Source organism: Crinia signifera, chromosome 6, assembly GCF_055691185.1.
Source record: "Crinia signifera chromosome 6, ASM5569118v1, whole genome shotgun sequence".
Taxonomy (NCBI): domain Eukaryota; kingdom Metazoa; phylum Chordata; class Amphibia; order Anura; family Myobatrachidae; genus Crinia; species Crinia signifera.
This window is the reverse complement of record NC_139222.1, coordinates 197,789,846-197,817,516: the sequence shown is the minus strand read 5'-3', so window position 1 is coordinate 197,817,516 and position 27,671 is coordinate 197,789,846. Positions and strand designations below refer to the sequence as shown.

General features: G+C 42.7%; 1 protein-coding gene across 1 annotated transcript; it reads left to right on the top strand.

Annotated features, from left to right (window-relative positions):
- Window positions 1–1,655: 1,655 nt before the first annotated feature.
- POFUT4 (protein O-fucosyltransferase 4) lies at window positions 1,656–9,340 on the top strand. The gene is made up of 3 exons (XM_083148575.1): window positions 1,656–2,858; window positions 4,107–4,729; window positions 5,527–9,340. The coding sequence occupies exons 1-3, from the start codon at window positions 1,839–1,841 to the stop codon at window positions 5,672–5,674; spliced, it is 1,791 nt and encodes a 596-aa protein (XP_083004701.1). The 5' UTR covers window positions 1,656–1,838; the 3' UTR covers window positions 5,675–9,340.
- Window positions 9,341–27,671: the final 18,331 nt, after the last annotated feature.

Here is a 27,671-nt window from a genome sequence, read left to right as displayed (position 1 = left end):
ATAAATATGACCAGTACGCTGCCAGCTGAGAAAACATTCAGAGTTAATATTGACAGATAAAGTACCTGATTTTAATTTGAACGCAAACCTGATGATTTACTTGCTAATTCGAATTTAGTGGGCCTGCGCAAACAGGATTGACATTCTGCGGCGTTTGGGGGGCTGTGACTGTAATCATTCTTCAAAAGGGGGGTGTGGTCTCCATTTTGTAGGTGTGTCAGGCCCAGAGTCTGCGTTCCATTGTCAGACACAGACTTTCTGGACCCGGGTGTCCATATCCTATGACCAGTCTAAATAGTGGCTTTAATATCACAATTCATCACCATGGCGACCCAAGGACTCACATCTCACAGATGCATGAAGCTGCATTTGCACTTTATCTTTACAGAACTGCACAGCAGCTTCCCTGTGGCTATGTTACACCTTACCAATCAGAATCAGGCCCAGAGTGTAGATTTTAGGCAGTGCTGGTATAATTGGAGCATTTGTCCTGTTACTGGCGCAATAATTATTAATCTGATAGATTAGTCTGTTGCAGTTACAGTATGTTGGTGATTTGTGCAAGTGCTTCTTAATTACTGATAGACCCTCTAAAAGACCATTCTCTATACCCCAGCTGGGCTGGGATCATTTGGTCTACAGCATGATGGTCGACAGTCATTAGGTCGACATGGGTCTAGGTCGACATGGGAAAAGGTCGACATGGTTCTAGGTCGAAAGGTCATTAGTTTGACAGGTTGTTAGTTCGACAGGTCATTCGTTCGACAATGTTTAAGTCGACAGTCAAAAGGTCGACATGGGGTTTTTCACTGTTTTTTTACCTGAATGTCAACACACAGTCAACATGGACACAGATTAAAGTGCACCGTATCCCCTTGCACCGCTCGCTATGCATCGGGCACAGTGCATCGCTGCGCTCGGCACACTATTTTATTCTCCCACCACACCCTAGTGGATGGTAGGGAATGAAATACCGCCTGTCGGCACATGTCGGCTCCAAAAACACTTTTGACTGTCGAACTAGATAATGTTGAACTAACGACCTGTCAAACTAATGTCCTTTCGACCTAGAACCATGTAGACCTTTTCCTGTGTCAACCTAGACCCATGTCGACTTTTTCCTATGTCGACCTAATGGTGTCTACCCAATGACTGTCGACCATGATGATGTAGACCAAATGACAGCATCCCACCCAGCTGCCCTGAAATAAAACCAGAAGACACTTTTTTATTTTAGTTTTTTATTTAGCATTAAGAATTTTAGGATGCAGTCGTTTTAATTATTAGCTAAGTAATTGTTCTGGAAAACAGACTAGATATGTTGTATATTTTTAGTGCTAAAAAATTATTGTCTAAGACTGTACTAATTCAAATACATATGACATGTTATTTTCTCTTTGCACCCCCATACATTGTACTGCAGATTGGAGCAAGAAAACATCAGTCACTTTCTATTTGTAACCAGTGAAGTCATAACACGAAAATGCACATACATCACACTGTATGTGTATTTCCCGATCTCTTCTAAACACATCATCCTATACATTTAGAGGGTTACTTCTTCTTGTGGTTGTGAGCTGTCAATAAAGTTGGTTGATAAAAACATAATGAGATGACGTTGCATGTCTCTCCTTCAGCCACACAGCCAGGAAGTACTGGCAACAATTGTAGTCACACAGATAGGAAGTGCTGGCAGTAAATGTAACACCATGCAACTTCCTGCAGAGGCACATCATCATCATCCTTCCATATGTTACTGGCTGTTGTCTGCCCTGTGAGATACACACGTTGCAGTGATGGGATTCTGCTGTAAAGTGGACGGCTGGATGTAAGAGACGATGGAAGCTAACTGCAATTGGACTAATACTGGGACTGTCTGTCTCAGGACTGATTCACATGGTAACAACACAGACATGCTCCACTGTACAGAGGAGAAGGGGCAGGTCAGAGCTGGAATGAGATGCTCTTGTCAGCCCTGTACCAAGTGTGTGCCCCAGCACTATAGTTCCACCACTGTGTTTATATCTGTTGCTTCATGGCACACTCTATGTTACTTTATTACTTTGTGTTTGCTGACCTGTGCAACTGCTGATTCTAATCAGTGGGATAGCCATGGGACTGACTATGTGGACATACCAGAAAGGGAGTCTGTGTGGTCAGAGCCAGATGACACAATGTATGAACTGCATGGACTACCTTTGTACAGTGAGGACTCTGATATAATACAAGAGCAGGATATAGGGTTGATGCCAGGGCACTGGGAACAGTCACCCTTCCATCCGTCCAGTCCTTTCGCTACAGCTGATCTTGGCGCAGTGATGGTAGACTCCTATCGGGGGCCAGGCAATCGTGACACCAGAGGCAACAAGGAGCTGCCCATTCTTCTGTGGTGGAGTGAAAACTTATTCCCTCACTTTCCTGGGGAGACGGAGCGGATTGACTGTCCGCTAAGCTCCTGTATGGTGACAAAGAACAAGAGGGTGAAGCTTCAGAAGAGGACCAAAGCTATCATTTTCTATGGCACAGACTTTAGGGCTTATGATGCCCCCCTGCCCAGGTTGCCTCACCAGACATGGGCTTTGTTTCACGAGGAATCTCCAATGAATAATTATGTTTTATCACATTTGCCTGGGATAAGGCTATTTAACTATACAGCCACCTTCAGACGAGAGTCTGATTACCCCCTCACCTTGCAGTGGCTGCCCACTATTGGGTACTTGCAGAACCCAGCAGTGCCTTTGGCTGAAAAAAACAGGTGGCGAGAAAAAGGGTATGCACCAGTATTGTACATGCAGTCCCATTGTGATGTCCCTTCAGACAGAGACCGATACGTAAAGGAGTTAATGAACTACATACAGGTAAAAAGATTTAACTTGGTCTGTAACAGTGATATTAAGTGGAGAATCCAATTCATCACAAACAGATCCCAGGACAGCTGTATGCCGCATTTACGGTACTGCTAGACCTACGGTCTGGGATTAGAATGGGGGACAGTTCTGGTATCATTGCAAATGTTTACATGCTGTTGCATCAGCAACTGGTGCAACTTTGCCAAATGTTAGACTAATTCATTACGTACTAATAATGTTTATGTAGTGCTCCTAATTTATATGGTATGCAGTCGATGGGTCGACACTCAATAGTTTGACTACTATTGGTTGACATTGCTTGGGTCAACATAAGCAATACTGTAGGTTGACATGAAAAAGGTTGAAATACCTTTTTCACGGTTTTGTTCCAGTGGTTTTCTTTTTTTTTTATAGTTCCCTATCCACGTGGACATAGAGGGGAAGTGGAATTTACGTCGACATGGACACTCCATGTCGATGTAAGACGATAGACACTGAAAACCTCATGTCACCCTTTTCTGTGTCAACTTATTGCTTTTGTCGACCTGTTGTCCATGTCATCTTATCGCCTGTCGACCAGTAGTGGTCTACTTATTGAGTGTCAACCCTTTGACCCATACTCATTTATACAGCCCTGTACAGAAAATGTCATTCATATTTGTCCCCATCTCATTGTTTAGTAAATAGTCCAATGGGTCTATTTACAGAGCTTTTGAGAGTGATAGAGTTAAAGTACTGACCAGCCAGACCCTAAATGTCATTTTTCAAACTTACCCTGTAGTTCGGAGCTGATTGATTGGTACATTATCTCAATCCATTTTATCTCTCCTTGAGGCTTAGTGAATACACTCCCTAACATACAAGCATACACACTATGGTCCAATTAATGTATCATAGTTTTGGTGTTTTTTTTTTTTGAGGTGATAGGAATCCAGAGTGCCGTGAGGGAAACCCACGCAAACAAGTGGGGAACATTCACACTCCGCACAGTTAGACCATGGCCAGCAATTAGACTCCTGACCGAAGTGCTGTGAGACCATAATGCTAACCGCTATGGTATAGTGCTCTCCCAGTTACTTGGGAAAATGCTATTTTATCACATACTGGAATATCTTCATTGTAATAATAGCATGAATAGGACTAAAGAGCAGTTTTATATTTACAATTTCCTGGCATAATTTCAAGGAAAGGGGGAGGCAGAAACAAGTTAAAAAGTGGTTTATTGTAAGAATGAATTTGTATTTTAATGTGTCCCAGGTTGATTCATATGGTCAGTGCCTGAAGAACCGTCCGTTGCCAAGCCAAAGACTTGAGGACACCTCAACAGCCACCACCGAAGATCCAGAATTCATGGCATTTACGGCTAGGTACAAGTTTCACCTGGCAATGGAGAATGCCATATGTGCTGATTATATGACGGAGAAGCTTTGGCGCCCTATGCATTTAGGGGTGATTCCAATTTACCGTGGCTCCCCTTCTGTGAAAGACTGGATGCCTAACAACCAGTCTGTTATATTGATTGATGACTTTTCTTCACCCAAGCACCTGGCAGAGTTTATTCTATCTTTGGACAGAGATGATGAAGCATACCTCAGATATTTAGACTACAAGAAAACTGGGGGGACAACCAACAAGTTCCTTCTGACCGCTATGGAAAAGAGAGAATGGGGTGTGAATGATATGACCTCACCTAACTACCTCAATGGTTTTGAGTGCTTTGTGTGTGATCAGGAGAATGCTAGGGTTACAGCAGAAAAGAGGCATAAGAAGACCCTGGGGACCCCAGTTCCTGCACAACGCATAGCTGACTTTACTCACATGGGATGCCCCATGCCTGTGCCTGGTATCGGAAGTGCTGACCAGCTCCCAGAAAATGACAGGTACTCTTTTTTTCACATAGACCTTAAAAAGCAGTAACATAGCATAATGTCATTTCATTCTGTTTATCAATTCACTAGGCACCAGTGACATCACTGAGGTATGTGGTACTTTGTGGTTAGTACAACTCCAATGGTATCCATTTACAGAGTGCAATACCTACGCACCTCAGCAAAATTGCAGTTTTGCACTTTTCACTCACAATTAAGGAGAAATTCATTTAGATGCTGTAATTTACCCAGCACACAGCCAGAGCCCATCATTGCGATGCACTCAGCTGGGGGCTGGGGGTCTGCACACACCCCCACACGCCTTCGCTTATGCGATGCTGCTTGATATTGATATGTTGGGCAGCATCTTATACCCCATAGCAGCCTATAGGGGAGCAGGAGGGATCGCAGCAGGTATCAGATTCCTTCTACGGTCCCTCCTGATACAGTCCGAGGATATTTAATATTTGCAGATAACCTGTTTTGGGGGAATTTAGCTGCAAAATATTAAATTATAAAGGTGTGTTCAGCCTTCTAATTGGCAAAGGTGGAGATCCTTCACCTGCACTGGTGCTTATTGCAGGCATGTCCAAACTATGGCCCTCCAGCCTTTGTGAAACTACATCCTATCATGCCTTGCAATAGTTTAGCATTCTCTAATGGCAAAACTGTGGCAAGGCATGATGGAACTTGTAGTTTCACAACAGCTGGCGGGCCATAGTTTGGACATGCCTGGCTTATTGTGTTGCTATATACATTCCATACTGTAGTAATAACCTGTTTTAGCGCTATTTCCTTTTGTCTTTTAGCTGGAAACAAATGTGGCTGCAAGATTACTGGCAGAGTTTAGACCAGGGGGAGGCGCTGACCGCCATGATGCAGCGCAATGAAACAAGCCAGGAGAAATTTTGGGATTTAATGCATGAAATGTATATAAAAAGGAACATGAATCATTGACACACATTTTATACATTTTTATGGCGGTTATGTGAATATTTATACACCAAAGAAACTAATGGATAAACTTTGTATTATGACATCTAGCTTTTATAGATTGTATGAATTTACTCCAGCAAGTCCTCTCTGTCTATTTGCCAGAACATTATTTCTGCCAATGCTGCGCTCCATTTCTTAGAACATGTACAAGCAGGACTTGTTTTTAAGTTATTTTGCTCTTCACTTTACACTTTTTTAAACGTAAAGTGATTTTACACTACAAGAAGCAACGAAGATGTGCAAATGAACCAAACCAAATCAGTTTGTTACAGTTCTGGAAATTTGCATACAACAGATGTTTTAAAGTGTTGTCAAATTAGGAAATACCCCGGAATAACCAAAAGCTGGCAAGAAGAAAGTCTGAGTTCCTTCAAAATGGAAAATTCTATTTTTTGGGCTACATGAATAAGTACAAGCCATCACCAAAAAGGTTACTTAGCTGGGATTCCGCATCCAGGCTATGCCACACATCATGTATGTGTTCTAGTTGCATCTTCACAAAAGAACATGAATCTTTCGGCTTTTCTCATGCACTGTTCCAAAGAGAGCAAATGGTTGAAGCAGCACATGCTGAACGTACCACAGACAACAGTTCTGTACAATCTGGCTGCTATATCGATCAGTAGGTTCACTTACAGCAGAGTTGCACATTTTTGGATGTAAATGTTCCACATGGAATCTCCCATCATTTTGTTCTACTAAATACTGCTGTCATTGTTTATATATTTTATCCAATACTACTACCTTAGTTTACCCCAACTGCACCACAGAGTAGAACACATTGACAATGTCATCATCCCAACGCTGTGTACAGACTATAGAGTCAGTATAATGCAGAACGTACAAATACAGTATTAATTGCCCTTCCTTTGAATGGTGATGCTGGAGCACCTTAGTATGCCACCGTTCAAAATCACGGCTCCAAAATCCAGACCGGCAGCCACAACACCAGCATTGGAATCCCAACATCACTGGAGATGCTGATTCTGGAATCCTAAATGCAGGCATACGGATGGGTCTGTTAGTGGATGTGGGGGGTGTTGGGTTTGGGCCCTAAGAGGCTAGGTTTGGTAGGATTGTTAGGTTTAGGTGCTAAAAATAGGGGGTTAAGGTTAGGCATCAGGCAGGGTGGGTTAGGGTGAGAGGGTAATATATACTTACCTAGCCCCTGTCAGTAGTCTGATCACCAGGATGCCACTGTTGGGCTTCCGACTGCCGGCATTGTAAATGCCAGTCTTGCCTGTGTATTACATACCTATAAATAAGACTTTATGCAGGCAGTGCACCATACACATTATTAGTAGCATTGTCCTCATACATTATAAGAGAAGTGTCCTGTACATTGCACAAGCATAGGTCATTAGCTTCCCTGAACAGTATAACATCAGGTCCATGCACATAAGACCAGCATTACACCCACAGTATTTGAGCTTTTATGCAAATAGGTGCAAGTAGATATATCTCTGCCAATGCATAATTATGATCCTGGTTGAGGATATGAAAATGAATACATTCCAGGCACACAACCTGCAAAGTACTGGCCTCACATGGGGCAGATGTACGTAGCTTTGGAGTGTGATAAAGTTAAACAACCGATTTGCTCCTGTCATTTTTCAAACTCAGCCTGTAACATGGCAGTAGGAGCTGCTTTCTCTGTACTATTTTTCACTTTCCAAGAGGAAAGGGGGTTTTAGGGGAACCTCTGCTTTACCTGACCAGTCTCTTTGTAATTCTTGCAGAGGTACTAAGCACCAAGCATGCAGGTACATTATTCAGTCACGGATGAGCACAGAGATTCAGACAGTGGTTGTATTGATTGCAATTTCTATAACATTGGGTAGCAGCACAGTCTTCCACTTCATAACAACCCATGCCATCTATTAACAAACAGCCCTTGGATTGGTTGGAGGAGGAATACGCCATATGACAGCAGTGCTACCGCTGCAGTCTTCTACATCCCCTCTGGCTCCTACATCTGACCCCCTTGGGTACAGATTCTCTCCAGATATAAAAGTTATATCCACCAATATGTGCATGGGCAGTGTGTATTGGCACACTACTGTGCAATATGATGGATATAGGTAAATTGTAAAATGACAGGTTTTGGATTATAACGGAAAGAGACCTTAGAGACCGGTGTTTGAGTAATGTCTCTTTACTATAGGTAAAGTATAATGCTTCCTCTGTGTAATGGTTCCAGTTGATAGATCCAGTGTCTAGATAGACAGTTAGAGGCACCAAAACCGAACCATGCCAAGCATACGCTTTACACTAATAGGGGGTCAACTTCGACACGGACACCAAAAAATGTTCAATACTCATTTCAATCTTTTCATGTGTCTACCTTTTTTTATGATGACCTTTTGACTCTGTCAAGCTATTGCATGTCCACCTTTTTGGGGTTAACCTACTCACCTCTCTCTCTCTAGACACTGTCTAACTAATAATCCACACCTGTACAACACCAGCTTAATGCTCATCAGCATAAAATGGGTTATAGAGGGGTACGAGTTGTTAGGTCAACAGTAAAAAGGTGGACATTGAAAAGGTCAACATGAGGTTTTTTATTTTTGGGGGTGTCTATGTTGACGCAGGTCGACATGGAGACCCTATAAGTGTACCATGTCCCCTCGCATGGCTTGCTGTGTTCACCATGCTTCGGGCACGGTACCTCGCTGGGCTCGGCACACTATTATTCCCTGTCCGCTAGGTTGGTAAAGTATGAACAAGTCTGTATTGTAAACGTAAAATACTTGTCATGTCGTCCTTTTGACTAATAGTGGTTGACCTTTTGTCTGTAGACCAAATGACTGCGTCCCTTATAGAAATGATGGCACTGCCAAGAGGGTGACACATATTGCAATTACAGTCATATATATTGCATTGTCTGTCCAGAGAAAATACCTGGTGGTATAACGTGTCATTGCAATACTTTTATAAATGAAGTGTTACAGAACTGCCTGTTACTATTTGTACTGTGTGTGAAGCCTGTATAGCCTATATATGGTTATTTTGTAATAAAGAGCCCATTGAATAAGAGTCCGTAATCGTGCGATCATTACCAGGTATACACACAAATATCAACCAGCACACAATATGGTGATCGTTTGGTTTTATTATAAACCTTTGTAAAGGCTGTAGGACAGGGCTCGCCCAACTGGCCCATTTCCAGCAGACTCTTCCTAAATGTAGACATGTCACAGGCACATTTATCTGACAATACACCTCATGATCACCACGTTTGTGTGAATTGTTAGCTACATTCGTTACCAACCTGTGTGAATGGACAATTACATAATGATAATCCTTGATAATAAAAAAAGTTGGCTCATATCAGCTTTTTGAATGCTGACCAATGACAGATGGAAAAAAAAATTGCGAGTCAAAGGTAAGAAAAATGTAAAGAACAAGAATATACCACTTTTTTTACACACTGCACAGTCATCAATCCCTTCCTATGAGCCCTCTGTTTATTCACAGTCAGTGGCACAATGGATATGGCGACAGTGTGTGGTTTCCAGGTATATGATCACTGTATTAAGCTCCTACCCCCATATAATTAAAAAAATTGACCAGTTGAAATTGTTACATTTGTATTCAATTTGTAATATTGTGACTTTCGGTGTTTCAATAAAACATGTTTAAAAAAAAAAAATTTGACCAGCCTTCCTATTTGTAATGCAATAGGTACTAATATTGGGTGTGGTATTACTTGTAGACAGTACTGGGAATGTAAACAGGGTTGAACTGACGACATGCAGTATGTTTGCATGCTCAGCATGTTGACAGGGTGATGGTTTATGCTGACACGATGAACTGTCGACACACCATTCCTGAAGGTCTAGTGGCTTTTTACCTTCTCCCACATGCAGCAGAGGCTTCAACGTGTTCTTCTGGATCCCAGGAGGGCAGTCAGAGTGACTTCCAGCACAGATCTGCGATGCTGTAGTGTTTTGGTGAGTATTCTCTCCCAATTCCTTATTGCTTTAGTGAAAGTGTGCCCACCCAGTTGTAACATTAGTCACCATGGCCTCTGCAGACCTCCCATGCACACAGCACGATGCACTGATCCATTGGCTGGGCTGAAAGTATCTGTATGACGTCACTCGCAGACATATCAGGGGTAATGGGGCCTACACACAGGGCAATTTTTGATGTGATGTGACTAGATTGCTTAGAAATGAAGTCATAATCGCTGTGTGTGTAGGGCCCCTGGTAATGGCAATGTGTGGTCTGTTGCGCCAATATGACATAACTAAATGTATACCGCATGCAGTTTAAATCTAGTGATGGCCAGTGTTCTTTCTATTGAGAACATGGGCAGTGACACATCGCTCAGCACACATCGCTGGTGTACTGAACGATCTGAGCTATACTACATCTCTCAGCCCACTATTACCATCGCCCTGTGTGTCGGCCCCATTACACACCTGCTGAAGTGCTAAGATTTATCGGTCATTCAATTAAATGGCTGATATATAGCTCTCTGTACCCAGTTTACCCCACCAGAGATGTTTCATTATCCTGTTTTCTGTACAGTGCAGCATCTCCAGAGATGCTGAGCATGACCATAAAGTGATGCAAATGGAGACTGTTTCTGCAAGGCCACATTCCTCTAGTGATGTCAGCATGGAACTTCCCACAAGGCCATGCCTCATCCCATGAGACTATTGGCAGCACACCTTGTCACCGACCCTGGTGCTACCATCCATGCCAGACGTGATTCGTTTCTGTATGTCGGTGCCTATTGTATGACCGGAAAAATATTTTTTTTGTGCACTCGTATTTGTTGAGGGTTTAATTCAGGGGCTTTCAATATAGACAGGGACATGTCAAGAGGCATCATATTTATATACATCCCATCATTTGACTATGTGAATGGTATCCTGATAAGCTATGGTGATGCCATTACATAGCATAATATACACTGCAGCGCTTACATAAGTCTGGCCTCCTGCACTGAGGACATATCTAGTGCAGGAGGCATGGCTGCGGAGCAGGGCAGTGGAGCCAGTCAGTGTCGCGGTGCCCCCCTACCTCACTGCCATGGAGCAGGGCAGCGGCAGACGCAGGAGGAGGTCAGTGGTGGCCGCGTACCCCCCTCCCCTTCCCCCCGTGGAGCTGGACAGCGGCATGCTCCCCACCCCCTCCGCCTCTCTGGAACAGTTCAGCGGCAGCCGCAACCCCCCTGTGGAGCGGATGCAGGAGGGGTTCAGTCAAAGCCTGTGGTGTCCTATACAGGTGGAACAGCCTGTGGTGTCCTGTTATTATGTAGGGGGGGCAACCTGTGGTGTCCTGGTATTATGCAGGGGAAGCAGCCTGTGGGGTCCTATGCAGGGGGAGCAGCCTGTGGTGTCCTGTTATTATGTAGGGGGAGCAGCCTGTGGTGTCCTGTTATTATGCAGGGGGAGCAGCCTGTGGTGTCCTGGTATTATTATACAGGGAAATTTACCAGTAGCTGCTGTATTTCCCATTCTAGGCTTATACTCGAGTCAATAAGTTTTCCCAGTTTTTTTGTGGTAAAATTAGGTGTCTCTGCTTATATTCGGGTCGACTTATACTCAAGTATATACGGTAATAATCATTTTCAATTGTTGCGAATCTTGATGTGTATTTATTGAACACTGGTTCTGTCTGTAATTATTGTCACAGAACCAAAGTGCATATCACTGAAAGCATGTAGCATATGGGGAGATATGACCTCTGATTATAAGAATACAGCTACTGTACACTGTAGTTTCGGCATTAACCCAAAATTTGGGTAATATGCAATTCAGCTTACAGCATGTTTCAGGTTACCTGGCCCATTATGATGTTGACATTAATAAGTGCAGTTCATATGTCACATAAAACAGAGAAATACCTACAAACTAGAAATGCAACTCAGTGGAACCGTTAGTTACAAAACTTTCTTGGCATTAAAATGTGATTAATTATGGAAAACAGTTGGCTATATATAAACATAGCCACATCATTTGTTACTGTTTTTTTCATTTACATGATACACTTTGGATATAGATGTTGGCTTGCACTGAGTTACCCCATCTTTATTTAAATGGAATATGTGATTTGCAATGTTTTCCATGCTCATGCTAAGAAGGTCATATTTACAAATTCTTTGCACAACTTGTGTAATTCAATCGCTTATCTCTAGGTGACACTATCAGTCTACTTATTTTAGTTGAACACTTTAATTTCACATTAGAACATTAATTTCCTGATGCTGAGTAGGAATTTAATTGGATTTATTTTGTTTTAAAAATTGTGCACAGAAAAATAGCATATGCAGGGCTGTATATGGTCTGAATATATTCCCGCATCTGCATCATTTACACCTGCTTTGCTACTACAGTAGTCATCATCAGTGATGTCAAGAGGGAGGGTGCAGGTGCAGTGGGCCACTGGTTTTGGTTGATAGATCTACAGTGTCTAGATAGACAGTCAATAGGTCTACCCAAAAGGGTTGACATGCAATAGGTCGACAGGACTATCACTTCACCAGCCATTTTGGCATAAAGGGAGAATATAATAGTGTGCAAGCGTAACAAGGCACCAGGCGCGAAGAACAGGGCATGATGGAAGCAATACAAGGGTATACGATACACTAATTGGGGGTCCATGTCGACATTAACACAAAAAGTTGTGTAAATCGCATGTCAACCTTTTCATGTGTCTACCTTTTTCAGGTTTTCTTTTGACCCTGTCAACCTGTCTGTCTAATAATGCACACCCGTGGGCTACATTGGGTAACAACAAAATTGTAGAACTACAGTAGGAAGGAAGTAGAGGTCCTCCATACGACATTTCCAATCCAATGCATCTAACATGATCTTATTAAAGTTGCGTACACACTGGATGTTTTTGCCCATGAACAATTTGATGAAAATCGCTGGCCGATAAATTGTTCAGCGCAAACACACTAAGTGATTTTCATGGGGGTGATCCGCTTTACATAGTAGAAAACTAAGGAAAATTGTTCACTCTTCCTGTAATTCAGAGTGATGACCGTCGATGATGGCGGAGTGCCCATACACACTAGGAGATTTTAAGGTCCACACATACTGGGCGTTTTTGCCCAGCGTGTATAGGTAACGATTATGGGGAAAATCGATGGGCTCAAAAACGCTCAGTGCATACACACAGAGTGTTTTTCACCCGTTTAACGATTTTCCCCGGGGTGGGCGGCTTTCCATAGTGGGACTGGTAACACCAGCAGATGAGCAGCCGGTCCAGGGATGATGCGGGTTCACGCATCAGGGCTCACCATTAACAAATGCCCTGTACACACTGGGTGGCTTTTAAGCTGAAAGAAGCTCAAACAAGTAAACTGAGCTCAAAATCGCCTAATGTGTATGGACCGTAACAGAAAATCTTTGGACCACATACATGATCAGTGATGCCAAGAGAGGGGGAGGGTTACTAATTTACATGGGCCCAGGTCTCATGGAGGGGTCCAGTGGGGTACCTTTTACCTGGCTGCAGCATCTCTTCTCAACCCAGCACCTGCTAATATGTGCTAGGCTGCATTGTGGCCAGGGAGGTGCTTAAAGCATACCTCTCAACTGCCCCTATTTCCGCGGGACCATCCCCTTTTTTTTGGGACAATCCCGCACCCCGCCCAGTGCCGGCAGTGTCCCACCGCAGTGAGAGGCAGTTGGAAGTCCCCCCTGTCATCACTGCCAGCAGTGAATAGACACTGTGCCCACCAAAGTTTGACATGCATATGGTCGACCACAGAAGGTTGACATTGCTTAGATTGACACCTTAAATAGGTTGACATGGATGGAAAGCCGACACAAGAATTTGGTCAACAAAGTCTAGGTCAACAATCAAAAGATCGATATGAGTATTCAAAAATGTCCCGAATGTGGACACAGTCGACATGGAAACCGCATCGGTGTCTCACTACGTTCGGTAGACTATTCTATTCTCCCTATTGAATTTGATAGTGGTGCTTTTGGCAAGTGGACAATTGGTTTCTGAATCACACTGAAAGCTGTGAATTATCTACATAAATGAATATGTGGGAGTGGCTCACACTGCAGATGTCAAGGAAAAGCTCATTCATCATCAAACTATAATGTGTGTCAGACAAAAGTCCATACATTCCCGGAGTCTGTGGCTGGATGTAAACTGCCAGCTCTGTCTTCATTACATACACAGCAGTGTTTAATCCTATATCAAATAATTCATCTTGTTATGCAAAAATTACTATACTCTTACTTAGGGAAATTTCCCTTAGGCAGCAGTGGAATATTTTCTTAAAAATAATGACCACTTAAAGTATACACAACAAATAACAATTGGAGCTGTATGATCCTCTTTGGTCTACAGATTCTTTGCTCTTTTCTCAATGACATGACCTTTGCTTGTGTCTTTACAAAAGGCTTATACAATGACATCATCTACTTATGACTAATGTCTTCATCTGGTGACCAACCAAATACAAATGTAGAGCTGAGAAGATATTTATATACACTGCAAAGAGCCATGCACTCATGGCCCTCACATACCCCCATTTCACCCCACATGCCCTTTACAATTCAGTCAAATCTGACATGCATTCAGACCCACTCAAGTACTATCAGACCTCCCAATATGCCATCAGAGCCATTCAAGTGCATCAGACTTCCCAATATGCCATCAGAGCCTTTCAAGTGCATCAGACCTCCCAATATGCCATCAGAGCCATTCAAGTGCATCAGACTTCCTCATGTGTAATCATTACTCCCCATGTGGCCCTTAGAGCCTATAAGTTCTAACTAAGGTGATATCTATATAGCAGCCACTTGTGCAAAAACACGTCATAACTTTATAACAGAAATGGAAAACCATGCAAACTAGTGTTGGGTAAGGGATTCTGGAGATTAGAATGCCGGAGTTAACCATTCTGAACCCCAGCATCCTCACAATAAGAATTCAGACACCTGAGAAGAGCTATGGCAGCTGTTTCCAAGGTACACAATGCCTTCCAAGGTGCACATGTTATTAGAAAATACAAGTTTTTATATTTTCCCTCAACCTCCAGCGCCGAAGCTTGGAGAGAGCCTTGTTGGGGGGGGGGGGGGGGGGGGGTGTGAAAGATTGTCCTGCCCCAGCCAAAAGGCCCGGGGCAAGGATGTGCTGTGCTAGCTTAGAAGGAAAGTGCGCAGTGCTAGTGCCAAAACGGGCTGGTGGGGACACCAGTGTACATTTAGGGCACCTCCGAGTTTCCTCAGAGGCAAGCTACACCACTGGCTCTAAGCAGCCAGCCAGTTGGCGGCAGACCAAGTGTTTCTCCACTCCTATCTAGGGTGTTTTCCTTACGGACTCAGAGCCGGTATATTCTCAACAGAAAAAAACACCCTGTCTTCTGTGCTGTACAGATATAAAACAATTGCATTTCTGACAGATGATCAGGAGAATAGAAGGTCAAATAGAGATTACAACAGGCAAGGAATGACTCACAGCAATAAATAAAGCATTTCAAGGAATTAGGATCTTTCATATTGTGTTAAATTTAGAGAAAGATGTGAGCTTACTGCTGTCTAACATTATTTGCATTTGGATGCTTAATTTGCAAATTATGCAAATATTATTTTTGACTGATGTATAAACCCTATATTATAGTCTGAGTGTAGAATGTCTGCTAGAAGCTGTGAGGAATGATATGACCTTAGAGTTGTACATTCCTGCCTAGCACTTGGCTCTTCTTTACAGCTGTGGATGATGTCAGTATATCAATGAGAATCTGTCTGGAGACTGCACCATTAGCTAATTATATTTACAGTCAAAGCCAAGTGTCCAGTTTTAACCCTTTGCCTGCTAGTGACAAATGAGCTGATTCAGAGGTGGATGGTATTGCAATTGTTTCTCACAGTTAGCCAAGGCAGATTATGGGGGTTATTCAGACCCGATTGCTGATGTGCAATTTCGCAAGCCAATTCTGGAACAACTGTGTATGCGTACAGATTGTAGCGTGCATGCACAAGGCCATACAGCGGCAGAAATCAGCTTTTACTTATTTGCTATGCCCTTGAAACTTGACTGACAAGAAGCCGATGTTTGTGGGTTGTAACCAGTGTTTCCTCTAAGCTGTGCGCGTGCGCGCGCACACAAGTCGCCGGGCATGCGCACAGACATTACAACAGAGCGCACAAAGCAGCAGTGGTCCCTTTTTGCAGTTGTGGACTCAATTGATGTGTGTTTCACCCATTAACTACATTGTGTGCTGTGTTTTGAATGTTTAAATGTTTAATATAATTTTGAAGTAAAGTTAACACAAATGGTGAACATCATTTTCCAGTTATATATAAGTGACGCACAAAAATTTTAATTTCCTTCCAAAGTTGCACAGCCAAAATCTTTTGCCGCACACAGCCTTCCTAAAATTAGAGGGAACATTGGTTGTAACCGCCCAGTGTCAGGAAAAATGCAGGCGAACCCAGGCATTTTCAGAAGGGCTTGTGACGTCCGCTCCGGTCTTCATCAGCCTGTCTTTGTCACAGAGTTGTGGAAGGGTCAGAGTTTCGGACACTTGCACAGACTGGGAAAATCATTCCATGGTGAGTGAGTTGCGTATAGATTCGCAGATTAGCAGTCCATTCGCAAACCAATCAGATTTGTGTTGGGCGGGATCTCACTCTGCCTGTGTAGTGGCTATCTGATGCTCTGCTAAATCACACCCACTGTGATCAGGTATGAATATCCCCCTATGTGCATAGTTGGGGATTCACAGATATAATAAAGATATCTATAGACAGTACATTAATGCAATCTCGTTGCCTATATAGTCAGAATGTGATCCTACATAAAGCATATAAAAAGCATCTCTTGTGGAACAAATAATACAATTAAGTGCACTGTTACCACCCTAATAAATAGTGTAATACAGTGGTTCCCAAACTGTGTGCCGTGGCACCCTGGGGTGCCTCGGAACACCTGCAGGAGTGTCCTGGCTTGGTGGTCCAGGACCAATTCAAAATTATTTATGGTCAATGTAATAGGTAAAACCAGTTCTGGTGGCTTCCAATCATAAAATATGTGGACAAACAGAAGCAAATCCTGTCACTCACCACACAACTGACCCTAAGGATGACAAAAACACAATTTACTCAATTTAAAATATTTTTCTAAATTACTTCATAACATTTTTTTGGGCTAGGGGTGCCACGAAAAAATTTCTGATACTATAGGGAGCCGTGATTCAAAAATGTTTGGGAACCACTGGTGTAATAGATTCAGGCAAAATATTTCCTCAACAGGCTATATAGATCTATAGACAGTGCATGAATGTAATCTCATATGACATACGTCTAAAAAAGAAAGATGTAATTCTACCAATCTGGAGATGCTGGAGCCGCTGAGTATGTTTAGAGTGAGTAGGCTGCTACAGTTACACACAATGGCCCTTATTCTGGCTCACTCGCAAAGGCAAATTCCTTCTCAAATGGACAAAACCATGGCCCTTATTCAGATCTGATCGCAGTACAAATTTGTTCTCAAAATGGGCAAAACAATGTGCACTGCAGGTGGCGCAGATCTAACATGTGCAGAGAGAGTTACATTTGGGTGGGGTGTGTTGAAACTGAAATCTAAGTTGCAGTGTAAAAATAATGCAGCCAGTATTTACCCTGCACAGAAACAAAATAACTCGCACAAATCTAATTCTCTCTATACATGTTACATCTGCCCCACCTTCAGTGCACTTGGTTTTGTCCATTTTGAGAACAAATTTGTACTGCAATCTGAATAATGGCCCATGTGCACTATGGGGGTGGGGGTTGGGGGGTTGATGTAACATGTGCAGAGAGATTTAGATTTGGGTGAGTTATTTTTTTTCTGTGCAGGGAAAATACTGACTGCTTTATTTTATTTTTACACTGCAATATAGATCTCACTTTGAAGTGAAACCCCAACCAAATCTAATTATTTCTGCACAAGTTACATCTGCCCCACCTTCAGTGCACATGGTTTTGTCCATTTGAGAAGGAATTTGCCTTTGCGAGTGAACCAAATAAGGGTCAGTGTCTATTCCTGCAGCCAGAGGGGCTGGCAGCATAGCCAGCAGCTCACAGAGCCCCCACAGCAGCAAACATGGGGGCGCGGCCTCGAGAGAGCGTTGTGAGCAGGGCCGTTTCTATACAATTTAGCTCCCAGGGCAAAGGAATAAAAATGCGCCCCCCCCCCCCCCCCCCCCCAAAAAAAAAGTTACCGCGACAGAGAAGAAACTGCGCGCCGAAATAGGGGGCGTGGTTTATTGTAAAAGGGGTGTGGCTTAATATAAGGGCATGGTCTAGCAGGAAAACAATTACCTTACATCTCACCTTTGCAACCTGCATGTCCACAGGAATTGTTATTGTACTCCCGCACTTTAGGCTACTACTTAAATCATTAAACACTATTTATCCGTGATGACAATTACACATTACGCCGCACACCGTGATGACAATTACACATTATGTCGCACACCGTGATGACAATTACACATTATGTCGCACACCGTGATGACAATTACACATTACGCCGCACACTGTGATGACAATTACACATTGTCGCACACCGTGATGACAATTACACATTATGTCTCACACCGTGATGATTACACATTACGCCGCACACCGTGATGACAATTACACATTGTCGCACACCGTGATGACAATTACACATTATGTCTCACACCGTGATGACAATTACACATTATGTCTCACACCGTGATGACAATTACACATTACACCGCACACTGTGATGCCAATGACACATTACGCCGCACACTGTGATGCCAATTACACATTACACTGCACACTGTGATGACAATTACACATTACGCTGCACAATGTGATGAGCCCACCAATGTTCGATGCCCACCAATGTATATATTTTTATATTCCCACTGCCCAGCAATGTATATATTTGTATATGCCCACTGCCCAGCAATGTATATTTTTATATGCCCACTGATGTATATATTTTTATGAAAACACAACAAGAAGTGGATCTCCTCAGCGCTGTTCACAGGATACTCCTCAACAGTACTTCTTAGTAAGCCAATCACATTCAGGGTGTTCAGGCCACACGGAAAAAAGAAGAAATTCTCCTGGTTACCATAAGAATGGAGTAAATATATTTTAAGTGGTCAAATCCCACTAGCACTCACCCAGACTAACTAGGAGAGGTTCACATAAAGGTTTCTTTAAAACGGTCATCAACTACAGGTACACATGAAAAAGGACTCACCTAGGGTCAATGCCCTATATGCATCCAAAGGTTTCTTTAAGATGAAGTAGGCACCGGGACACTTGGAAATTTTCCAGAATAAAAGTTCACACTTTATTGATAAAACAGGAACTCCACATCACCCATATACAGCCACGTTCCAAAACCCTCACCCGGAATGGGGGTTAGTCGGGGGCAGTAAGTCCACAGATGTTTCCAGGGAAAATGGAGATGGGAATCCTGAATAAAATCCTTCAAACACCAACGCGTTTCGAACAATGCTTGTTCTTTCTCAGGGTGTAACATAAAACTGATCCCAGGGGGGGTTTTTATACCCTAAAGCCTCCTGGTCATATCTAAAACCCAGCACATTACATACAATAAAACACTCATCAAAACCTATTTCCATACATAAAACCATCCTATCTTCTAATGCAAAACCTATCGTCCACAGATATCATTACTAGTATAATAAACGCCACAATTATATATGTATAAACACGTTTTTGTATTCAGTCCGTTTGTAAAATACGCTCCAGGTCTTACTAGTTTGTTCTTTCCCTGTGTAGCGCCGGTTTTCCGTACTTCCGCTTCTGGAAACCGGCGTCACTTCCGTCATATGGAACGCATATGCGTGTCATCCGCCTCTTTCCTGTATCTCCGCTTCCGGAAGACGGCGTTACTTCTGACATACGGAGCACCTTTGCGTGTCAGCCTGTCACTTCCGGATCCTCTACTACTCCGGAGAGCTGCAATTGGAACGCAAACGAACTCGTCTCCTAGGATACCTCCTCACATTTCCGGTATCCACGGAGATTGTAGCATCAAACTGGAGTAATCTCCACGTATTCAGAGGTCATCATGTAGTAACCAACGAACATAAAATATAGATAGAAAGTAATTAGACAATATTCCAGGACACAGTCTCATTATATACATTATACATCTTATTCTGTGAGAAAACATTTTAGTTCAAAATCGGCATTTAGGCCGCGGGGGGCTAAAGTTTTTAGATTATAAATCAGACGCATTTCCATCTGTGACAGTCTGACATCCCTGTCATCCTTTCTCCAGTTGGAATTGATGACCCTTATGCCACAAAAGGACTTTATCTGGCTGGGGTCACTTCCATGATGGATTTTAAAATGATGAGATACATTATGCGTCTCCACCCCCTTTCTGATGTTCCTTACATGTTCTGCAAGGCGAATTTTCAGTGCCCTGGAAGTCTTCCCTATATACTGTTTATCACAAGAACAGCTTAACATATAAATACAATATTTGGTGTCACAAGTAATAAAATCTTTTATTAAAAAACCTTCTCCCGTTTGGTTTGATTTATATTCTGTGATCTTACTGCTATTGGATTTGCATATTTTACAGATACTACAAGTCCCACATCTGTGGAAACCTTTTGATTTGATAGTGTTTCCAATCTTCGGGGCATTTATGGCGCTTCTCACCACCATATTCTTGATATTATTAGCTCTCCGATAGATGAACTTGGGTACCGGTCCTATATGCTTTTCCAAAAGGGGGTCATTATTGAGTATGCCCCAATGTTTTTTTATAATCTGTTCGATTTGTTTGTGCTGAGTATTGAATTTTGTAATGAAAGGTACTCCAATCATACTTTCTTTCTTCTTTTTGGGCCCTTTTTTGATGGCCTCTAATCTATTCAATTCAGCTCCTTCCTTCAGTGCAACCTACACTCTCTCTGGATCATATCCTTTAGCTAAAAATTGGGATTTTAAGATATTTGCCTGATCATTATATGTCTCCAAATCTGTGCAGTTCCTCCTAATCCTATAAAACTGACTTTTTGGGACACTCTTTTTCCAGTTTTCATGGTGGTTGCTTTCAAACGGAATATAGGAGTTACAGTCAGTGCTTTTTACATAATTTTTAGTTTTCACAATGTTGTTATCTATGTAAATGGATAAATCAAGAAAATGCACTTCCTGTTTACTCCTCTCAAACGTCAGGATGATGGATGAGTTGTTGTCATTGAGATGTTCTGAAAAAGCATCCAATGAAGCCTCATCACCCCTCCAGACGAACAAGATATCATCAATGTACCGGGACCAGGACACCAGGCTGGCACCATATGGGTGACCACCCCACACGGAGGTGGCCTCCCACCACGCCATAAACAAATTGGCGTAGCTTGGTGCCAGCCTAGTGCCCATAGCGGTCCCGGTCAGTTGAAGGTAGTAAGATCCCTCGTACCAAAAGTAGTTATTGTTTAAAATAAGGGATATACCCTCCAAGATAAAATTCTTGTGATCACTGGGTGTATTATTCAAGTCCATAAAATATTCAACCGCTGTTAAACCCAAATCGTGCTTAATTATGGTATACAAGGAAGTCACGTCTGCAGTGACCAAAAAATTACCCTCCTCCCATGCAGTTTCTTGTATTTTTTGAAGAACAGAGATGGTATCCTTCAGATAAGAGGGTACCTTATGTACCATTGGTTGGAGTAGTGAGTCCAGGTAATGGGATAGGTTGGATAGTATAGAGCCTGTCCCAGCCACAATTGGGCGTCCTGGTGGGTTCTCCTTGCATTTGTGTATTTTGGGTAACACGTATATCACCGGCACTGATGGTGAAGTGATGGAAATATATTCTTTTACATCCTTGGTGATAACGTTCTTTCTGTGATAAGTATCTAAAAATGTTTCCAATTTTGATTTTATTTTGTCTGTCGGGTTACCTCTTAACTTCTTATACGTACGAATATCAGATAGCTGTCGCATTATCTCCCCCTGGTACTTGATAGTATCCAGGATCACTATGCTACCCCCCTTATCAGCGGGTTTTATAGTGATCAATTTATTCTCTTTTAGATTTTTAACAGCTTCCCATTCTTTTTTTGAAAAATTAGGGTTCCTTACGGGTTTGAGATCTAATTTTTCCAGATCGTCTCTAACAAGTCGTTCAAACGACTCCACAAAGCACCCCCTTTTGTGTAAGGGATAAAATGTGGACTTTTTTCTGAAAGTAGAGTAAACTTCTTCCCCTTCAACTTGCTCCGTATCTTTATTTTTTTCTTCGAAAAAACGTTTCAGAGCAAGTTTCCTCACCATTTTCTGTAAATCAATAAACACCTCGAAATTATCCGGGGTGCTGGTAGGGGCAAACTTTAAACCCTTTTCAAGAACTCTTTGTTCATATTCATTTAATACGTGGGAACTCAGATTAAAGATGGTTGTTTTATGTTGTTGATCCTCTGAATTATTTTGGGGGGCCTCTAGGTTATTCTTTTTTCTGCGTTTATTTTTCTTTCTTTTTTCTTTCCTATGGGGGTTCTTTCCCCTTTTTCCTCTTTTTTTGTGTTTAACCTTTTTAGCTTTTTTTGTGTTTATCAGGGGCGGTCTTATCTCACTAGTTTTAATTAATTCAGATATCCGAGTTAGTTCTCCTCCACATTCTGTATCCTCCTGTCTAAAAAATGATGGTTTTTAGGAGGAACTGCACAGATTTGGAGACATATAATGATCAGGCAAATATCTTAAAATCCCAATTTTTAGCTAAAGGATATGATCCAGAGAGAGTGGAGGTTGCACTGAAGGAAGGAGCTGAATTGAATAGATTAGAGGCCATCAAAAAAGGGCCCAAAAAGAAGAAAGAAAGTATGATTGGAGTACCTTTCATTACAAAATTCAATACTTAGCACAAACAAATCGAACAGATTATAAAAAAACATTGGGGCATACTCAATAATGACCCCCTTTTGGAAAAGCATATAGGACCGGTACCCAAGTTCATCTATCGGAGAGCTAATAATATCAAGAATATGGTGGTGAGAAGCGCCATAAATGCCCCGAAGATTGGAAACACTATCAAATCAAAAGGTTTCCACAGATGTGGGACTTGTAGTATCTGTAAAATATGCAAATCCAATAGCAGTAAGATCACAGAATATAAATCAAACCAAACGGGAGAAGGTTTTTTAATAAAAGATTTTATTACTTGTGACACCAAATATTGTATTTATATGTTAAGCTGTTCTTGTGATAAACAGTATATAGGGAAGACTTCCAGGGCACTGAAAATTCGCCTTGCAGAACATGTAAGGAACATCAGAAAGGGGGTGGAGACGCATAATGTATCTCATCATTTTAAAATCCATCATGGAAGTGACCCCAGCCAGATAAAGTCCTTTTGTGGCATAAGGGTCATCAATTCCAACTGGAGAAAGGATGACAGGGATGTCAGACTGTCACAGATGGAAATGCGTCTGATTTATAATCTAAAAACTTTAGCCCCCCGCGGCCTAAATGCCGATTTTGAACTAAAATGTTTTCTCACAGAATAAGATGTATAATGTATATAATGAGACTGTGTCCTGGAATATTGTCTAATTACTTTCTATCTATATTTTATGTTCGTTGGTTACTACATGATGACCTCTGAATACGTGGAGATTACTCCAGTTTGATGCTACAATCTCCGTGGATACCGGAAATGTGAGGAGGTATCCTAGGAGACGAGTTCGTTTGCGTTCTAATTGCAGCTCTCCGGAGTAGTAGAGGATCCGGAAGTGACAGGCTGACACGCAAAGGTGCTCCGTATGTCAGAAGTAACGCCGTCTTCCGGAAGCGGAGATACAGGAAAGAGGCGGATGACACGCATATGCGTTCCATATGACGGAAGTGACGCCGGTTTCCGGAAGCGGAAGTACGGAAAACCGGCGCTACACAGGAAAAGAAACTAGTAAGACCTGGAGCGTATTTTACAAACGGACTGAATACAAAAACGTGTTTATACATATATAATTGTGGCGTTTATTATACTAGTAATGATATCTGTGGACGATAGGTTTTGCATTAGAAGATAGGATGGTTTTATGTATGGAAATAGGTTTTGATGAGTGTTTTATTGTATGTAATGTGCCGGGTTTTAGATATGACCAGGAGGCTTTAGGGTATAAAAACCCCCCCTGGGATCAGTTTTATGTTACACCCTGAGGAAGAACAAGCATTGTTCGAAACGCGTTGGTGTTTGAAGGATTTTATTCAGGATTCCCATCTCCATTTTCCCTGGAAACATCTGTGGACTTACTGCCCCCGACTAACCCCCATTCCGGGTGAGGGTTTTGGAACGTGGCTGTATATGGGTGATGTGGAGTTCCTGTTTTATCAATAAAGTGTGAACTTTTATTCTGGAAAATTTCCAAGTGTCCCGGTGCCTACTTCATCTTAAAAAAACCTTTGGATGCATATAGGGCATTGACCCTAGGTGAGTCCTTTTTCATGTGTACCTGTAGTTGATGACCGTTTTAAAGAAACCTTTATGTGAACCTCTCCTAGTTAGTCTGGGTGAGTGCTAGTGGGATTTGACCACTTAAAATATATTTACTCCATTCTTATGGTAACCAGGAGAATTTCTTCTTTTTTCCGTGTGGCCTGAACACCCTGAATGTGATTGGCTTACTAAGAAGTACTGTTGAGGAGTATCCTGTGAACAGCGCTGAGGAGATCCACTTCTTGTTGTGTTTTCATGTCATTTTGGGTTTGGTAGCCCTTTTTTGTGTGATTTCTAGCAGCTGGTCCGAGTGAGCGCAGACTGTTCCCAATAATTTCCTTGTGGTATATATTTTTATGCCCACCAATATTTATATGCCCACTGTCACCAATGTATATTTATTTAAACACCACTGCCCACCAATGTTTATTAATAATAGGCAGTAACATATATATTGCTGGCCTGCGCCATTAATTTATACGTTACCACCTATTGTTAATAAACATTGGTGGGCAGTGGTGTTTAAATATACATTGGTAGCAGTGGGCATATAAACATATATACATCAGTGGGCATATAAAAATATCCACATTGGTGGGCAGTGGATATATAAAAATATACACAATAGTGGGCATATAAAAATATATACATTGGTGGGCAGTAGGCATATTAAAATATGTACATTGGTGGGCAGTGGATGTATAAATGTATACACATTGGTGGGCAGTGGGCATATTAAAATATATACATTAGTGGGCATATTAAAATAAATACATTGGTGGGCAGTGGATGTATAAATATATACATTGGTGGGCAGTGGGCACACTTCGCACCCCCCCCCCCCCTTACCTTAAGCCATGGGTCCTCAAACTGCGGCCCTCCAGATGTTGTGAAACTACAAATCCCAGCATGACTTGCCACAGATTTAACATTCCCTTATAGCAAAACTGTGGCAAGGCATGCTGGGATTTGTAGTTTCACAACATCTGGAGGGCCGCAGTTTGAGGACCCATGCCTTAAGCGGTCAGGGTGGCTGTCAGGCAGCTCCTCTCTCCATGGCATGCAGCAAGTCTTGCTGCGCTGGCGCTGCTCCTTGTTTATCGAGCGCGGCCTGACGTCATTATGTCACGCCCCACACACCGGTGGGGGATTGTTTAGACTGCAGCAGAGTCCCGGCGGCCAGCTTGTTGCTGGAGCCAGGACTCCATTGCGCAGTCGCAATATCCCGCCGCGGCCGACGGACCCGTGTTCGTGATGATTTCGGAGTCGGGCGGCGGGCGCAAGGGATAGGAAGGGGGGAGGCGACGGCGGCGGCAGCGCGGCTTGTCCGCCTCTAAAAACGGCCCTGGTTGTGAGAACAGGCCATGCCCCTTCCCACCAGGCCACACACCCAAAATATCAGGCACGCGAGCATCCCTCCTCCAGTGGCTGTCAAGGGGAGGTATGGGATTGGCAACAGAAACAACAGGAAAAATTCCCGGTGAGCTGACTCATCTGCAGGCCACCTGTGGCTGTGAGAGTGTAGAGGGTGACAGACTGGTGGTATGGATATTATAGGTGATAGTGGGCGGCATGCTGGTGTGTGTGTGTGTGTTAGGGGGTACAAGGTGGCAGGCTGGTCATGTGGGGATTTAAGGTGGCGACTTTTGGGAAACATTTCCAGGCCCACTTTAACTTCCCAATCCACCTATAACACCAGGAAAGAGTAATGTAGTGGAATAAGCATAGAGTCACAGACACAACTGCAGGAGAAGACAGCATCAACTGTGTCCAACTCAGAATCAGGCCTTATCAGAACTGATCACGCCCCTTCAGCAGACCCCACTTGAACTTCCTCAACAGACCCTATCTCCATGAGTTCTGCTTTCAGAATTTCCTAGGCTAGTTTTCTATCCCAATCTGCCCCTGTGGCAGCGTATTCAATGGGCAGTATTCAATGAAAAAAATTCGCTGTGCATGGCGAGAGATTTTTTCTCTCGCCATGCACTCGCCCTGTTCCGGAGGGCTCGCTGCCACTCCTGCTCCCTCTATTCAATGTGGTTAAGACTCGCCGCCACTCGCGGCGAGTCTTAACCCCTGCAGCGGACGAGCGTCCGCGGCAGGGAGCTGGCAGGATGCCGTGGGATGGTGGCAGCCAGGGAGATTAAAGTCTCCCTGGCTGCCCCAGAACATATGTGGAGGGGAGGTGGGCTCCCCGGGACCCAGGCAGCACAAGCTGCCCCCCCCCCCTATAGCCAGCGGGGGACCCAGTATTCACTGCACCCGATCGTGCATATGTAATGATCGGATGCAGTGAATATATGAATATCTAATGAGCGGCTCGAGAGCTCCGGCCCCCTGCTGGCTGCTCTGTGTAAAAAAAAAAAAAATTTAAAAAATATATTTTTTAAATTAAATATATATTAATGTGCTATAAGCACATGAATAAAAATAACATGCCTCTTCACAGAAAAAAAATCCTGATTTTTTGACACCAAAATTAAAAAAAAAAAACATTTTAGTTTAAAAGTTCACATTCCAGCTCTCCATGAAAAGATGGAGAATTGCTACACGGAGAGAGACGGCGAAAATCACTTAGAAAGACGGCGAATATTTCACATTGAATAGGGTTGCTCGCTTTTGGAGAGCAAAATGCTCCGTCCAAGGCGAAAAAAGCACAAATTCGCCATAAAACATGGCGAATTTTTCTCATTGAATACTGCCCATAGGCTCACATAACACCACTATCTAGCTCGACTGTCTAATCCTCACTCACACACAGTAACATATGCCTGGTACATTAACAATATACAGCTGCTGTTCTGTCAATGCGCGTGTCTCTGTTACAGCTTTATGAAGGCCGCATGTGATCTGACGATGCACTAGTCTTGGACAAAATCCAAAACCGGACGACAAACACCAGCAAATTGGCCGGCGCAGATCTCTAGTTTTAAGCATTCATTAGAGTGCCAATGTGGGCATTGTTCAATCATTGTACAGCCTTCTCTTTCCTATTGGAAGGTGGGGGTGAATTTTTTCTTTAGTGACCTGTTGATGTGCAATAGTGTCAACAGCTAAAAACGCATTTTCTGCTGGGCTACTATATATTTATTATGTAAAAATCTCATTATTACTGAGGCCTCCACTTGCAACCATGCTATTAATATTGAGGGGGAACTGGGTGCTTCAGCATTTTTGTACATGACCGTGATCATGCTACAAGGTTTTTTGTTTAATTATTATGCACACATGTGGGGAAGCCCATACATTCAATGTGCTTAGTGTCCCTCGTGCTTACTGTTTTATTGTCCACTACCTGGACATAGTTATATTAACCAATACTGCATTGTTTACTCTCCCGGTTCCTGCGGCAAACACATTGGGGGGAATTTACTAAGATAGGAGTTGTATTTCACATGGGATGTTGCTATGGGCAACCAATTAGAATATTTTTCTTATTTATTTAGCACCTTCGAGAAAATAATAGATAGCATCTGATTAGTTGCCCATGGCAACATCTCATGTGAAATACAAC

What these genes read in the sequence shown, in the direction of transcription:
- POFUT4 (XM_083148575.1), top strand. Translation starts at nt 1,839, where the DNA reads ATGGAAGCTAACTGCAATTGGACTAATACTGGGACTGTCTGTCTCAGG. An exon ending in AGTTAATGAACTACATACAG is followed by an intron (nt 2,859 to 4,106) that starts GTAAAAAGATTT and finishes AATGTGTCCCAG; the next exon opens with GTTGATTCATATGGTCAGTG. An exon ending in CAGCTCCCAGAAAATGACAG is followed by an intron (nt 4,730 to 5,526) that starts GTACTCTTTTTT and finishes TTTGTCTTTTAG; the next exon opens with CTGGAAACAAATGTGGCTGC.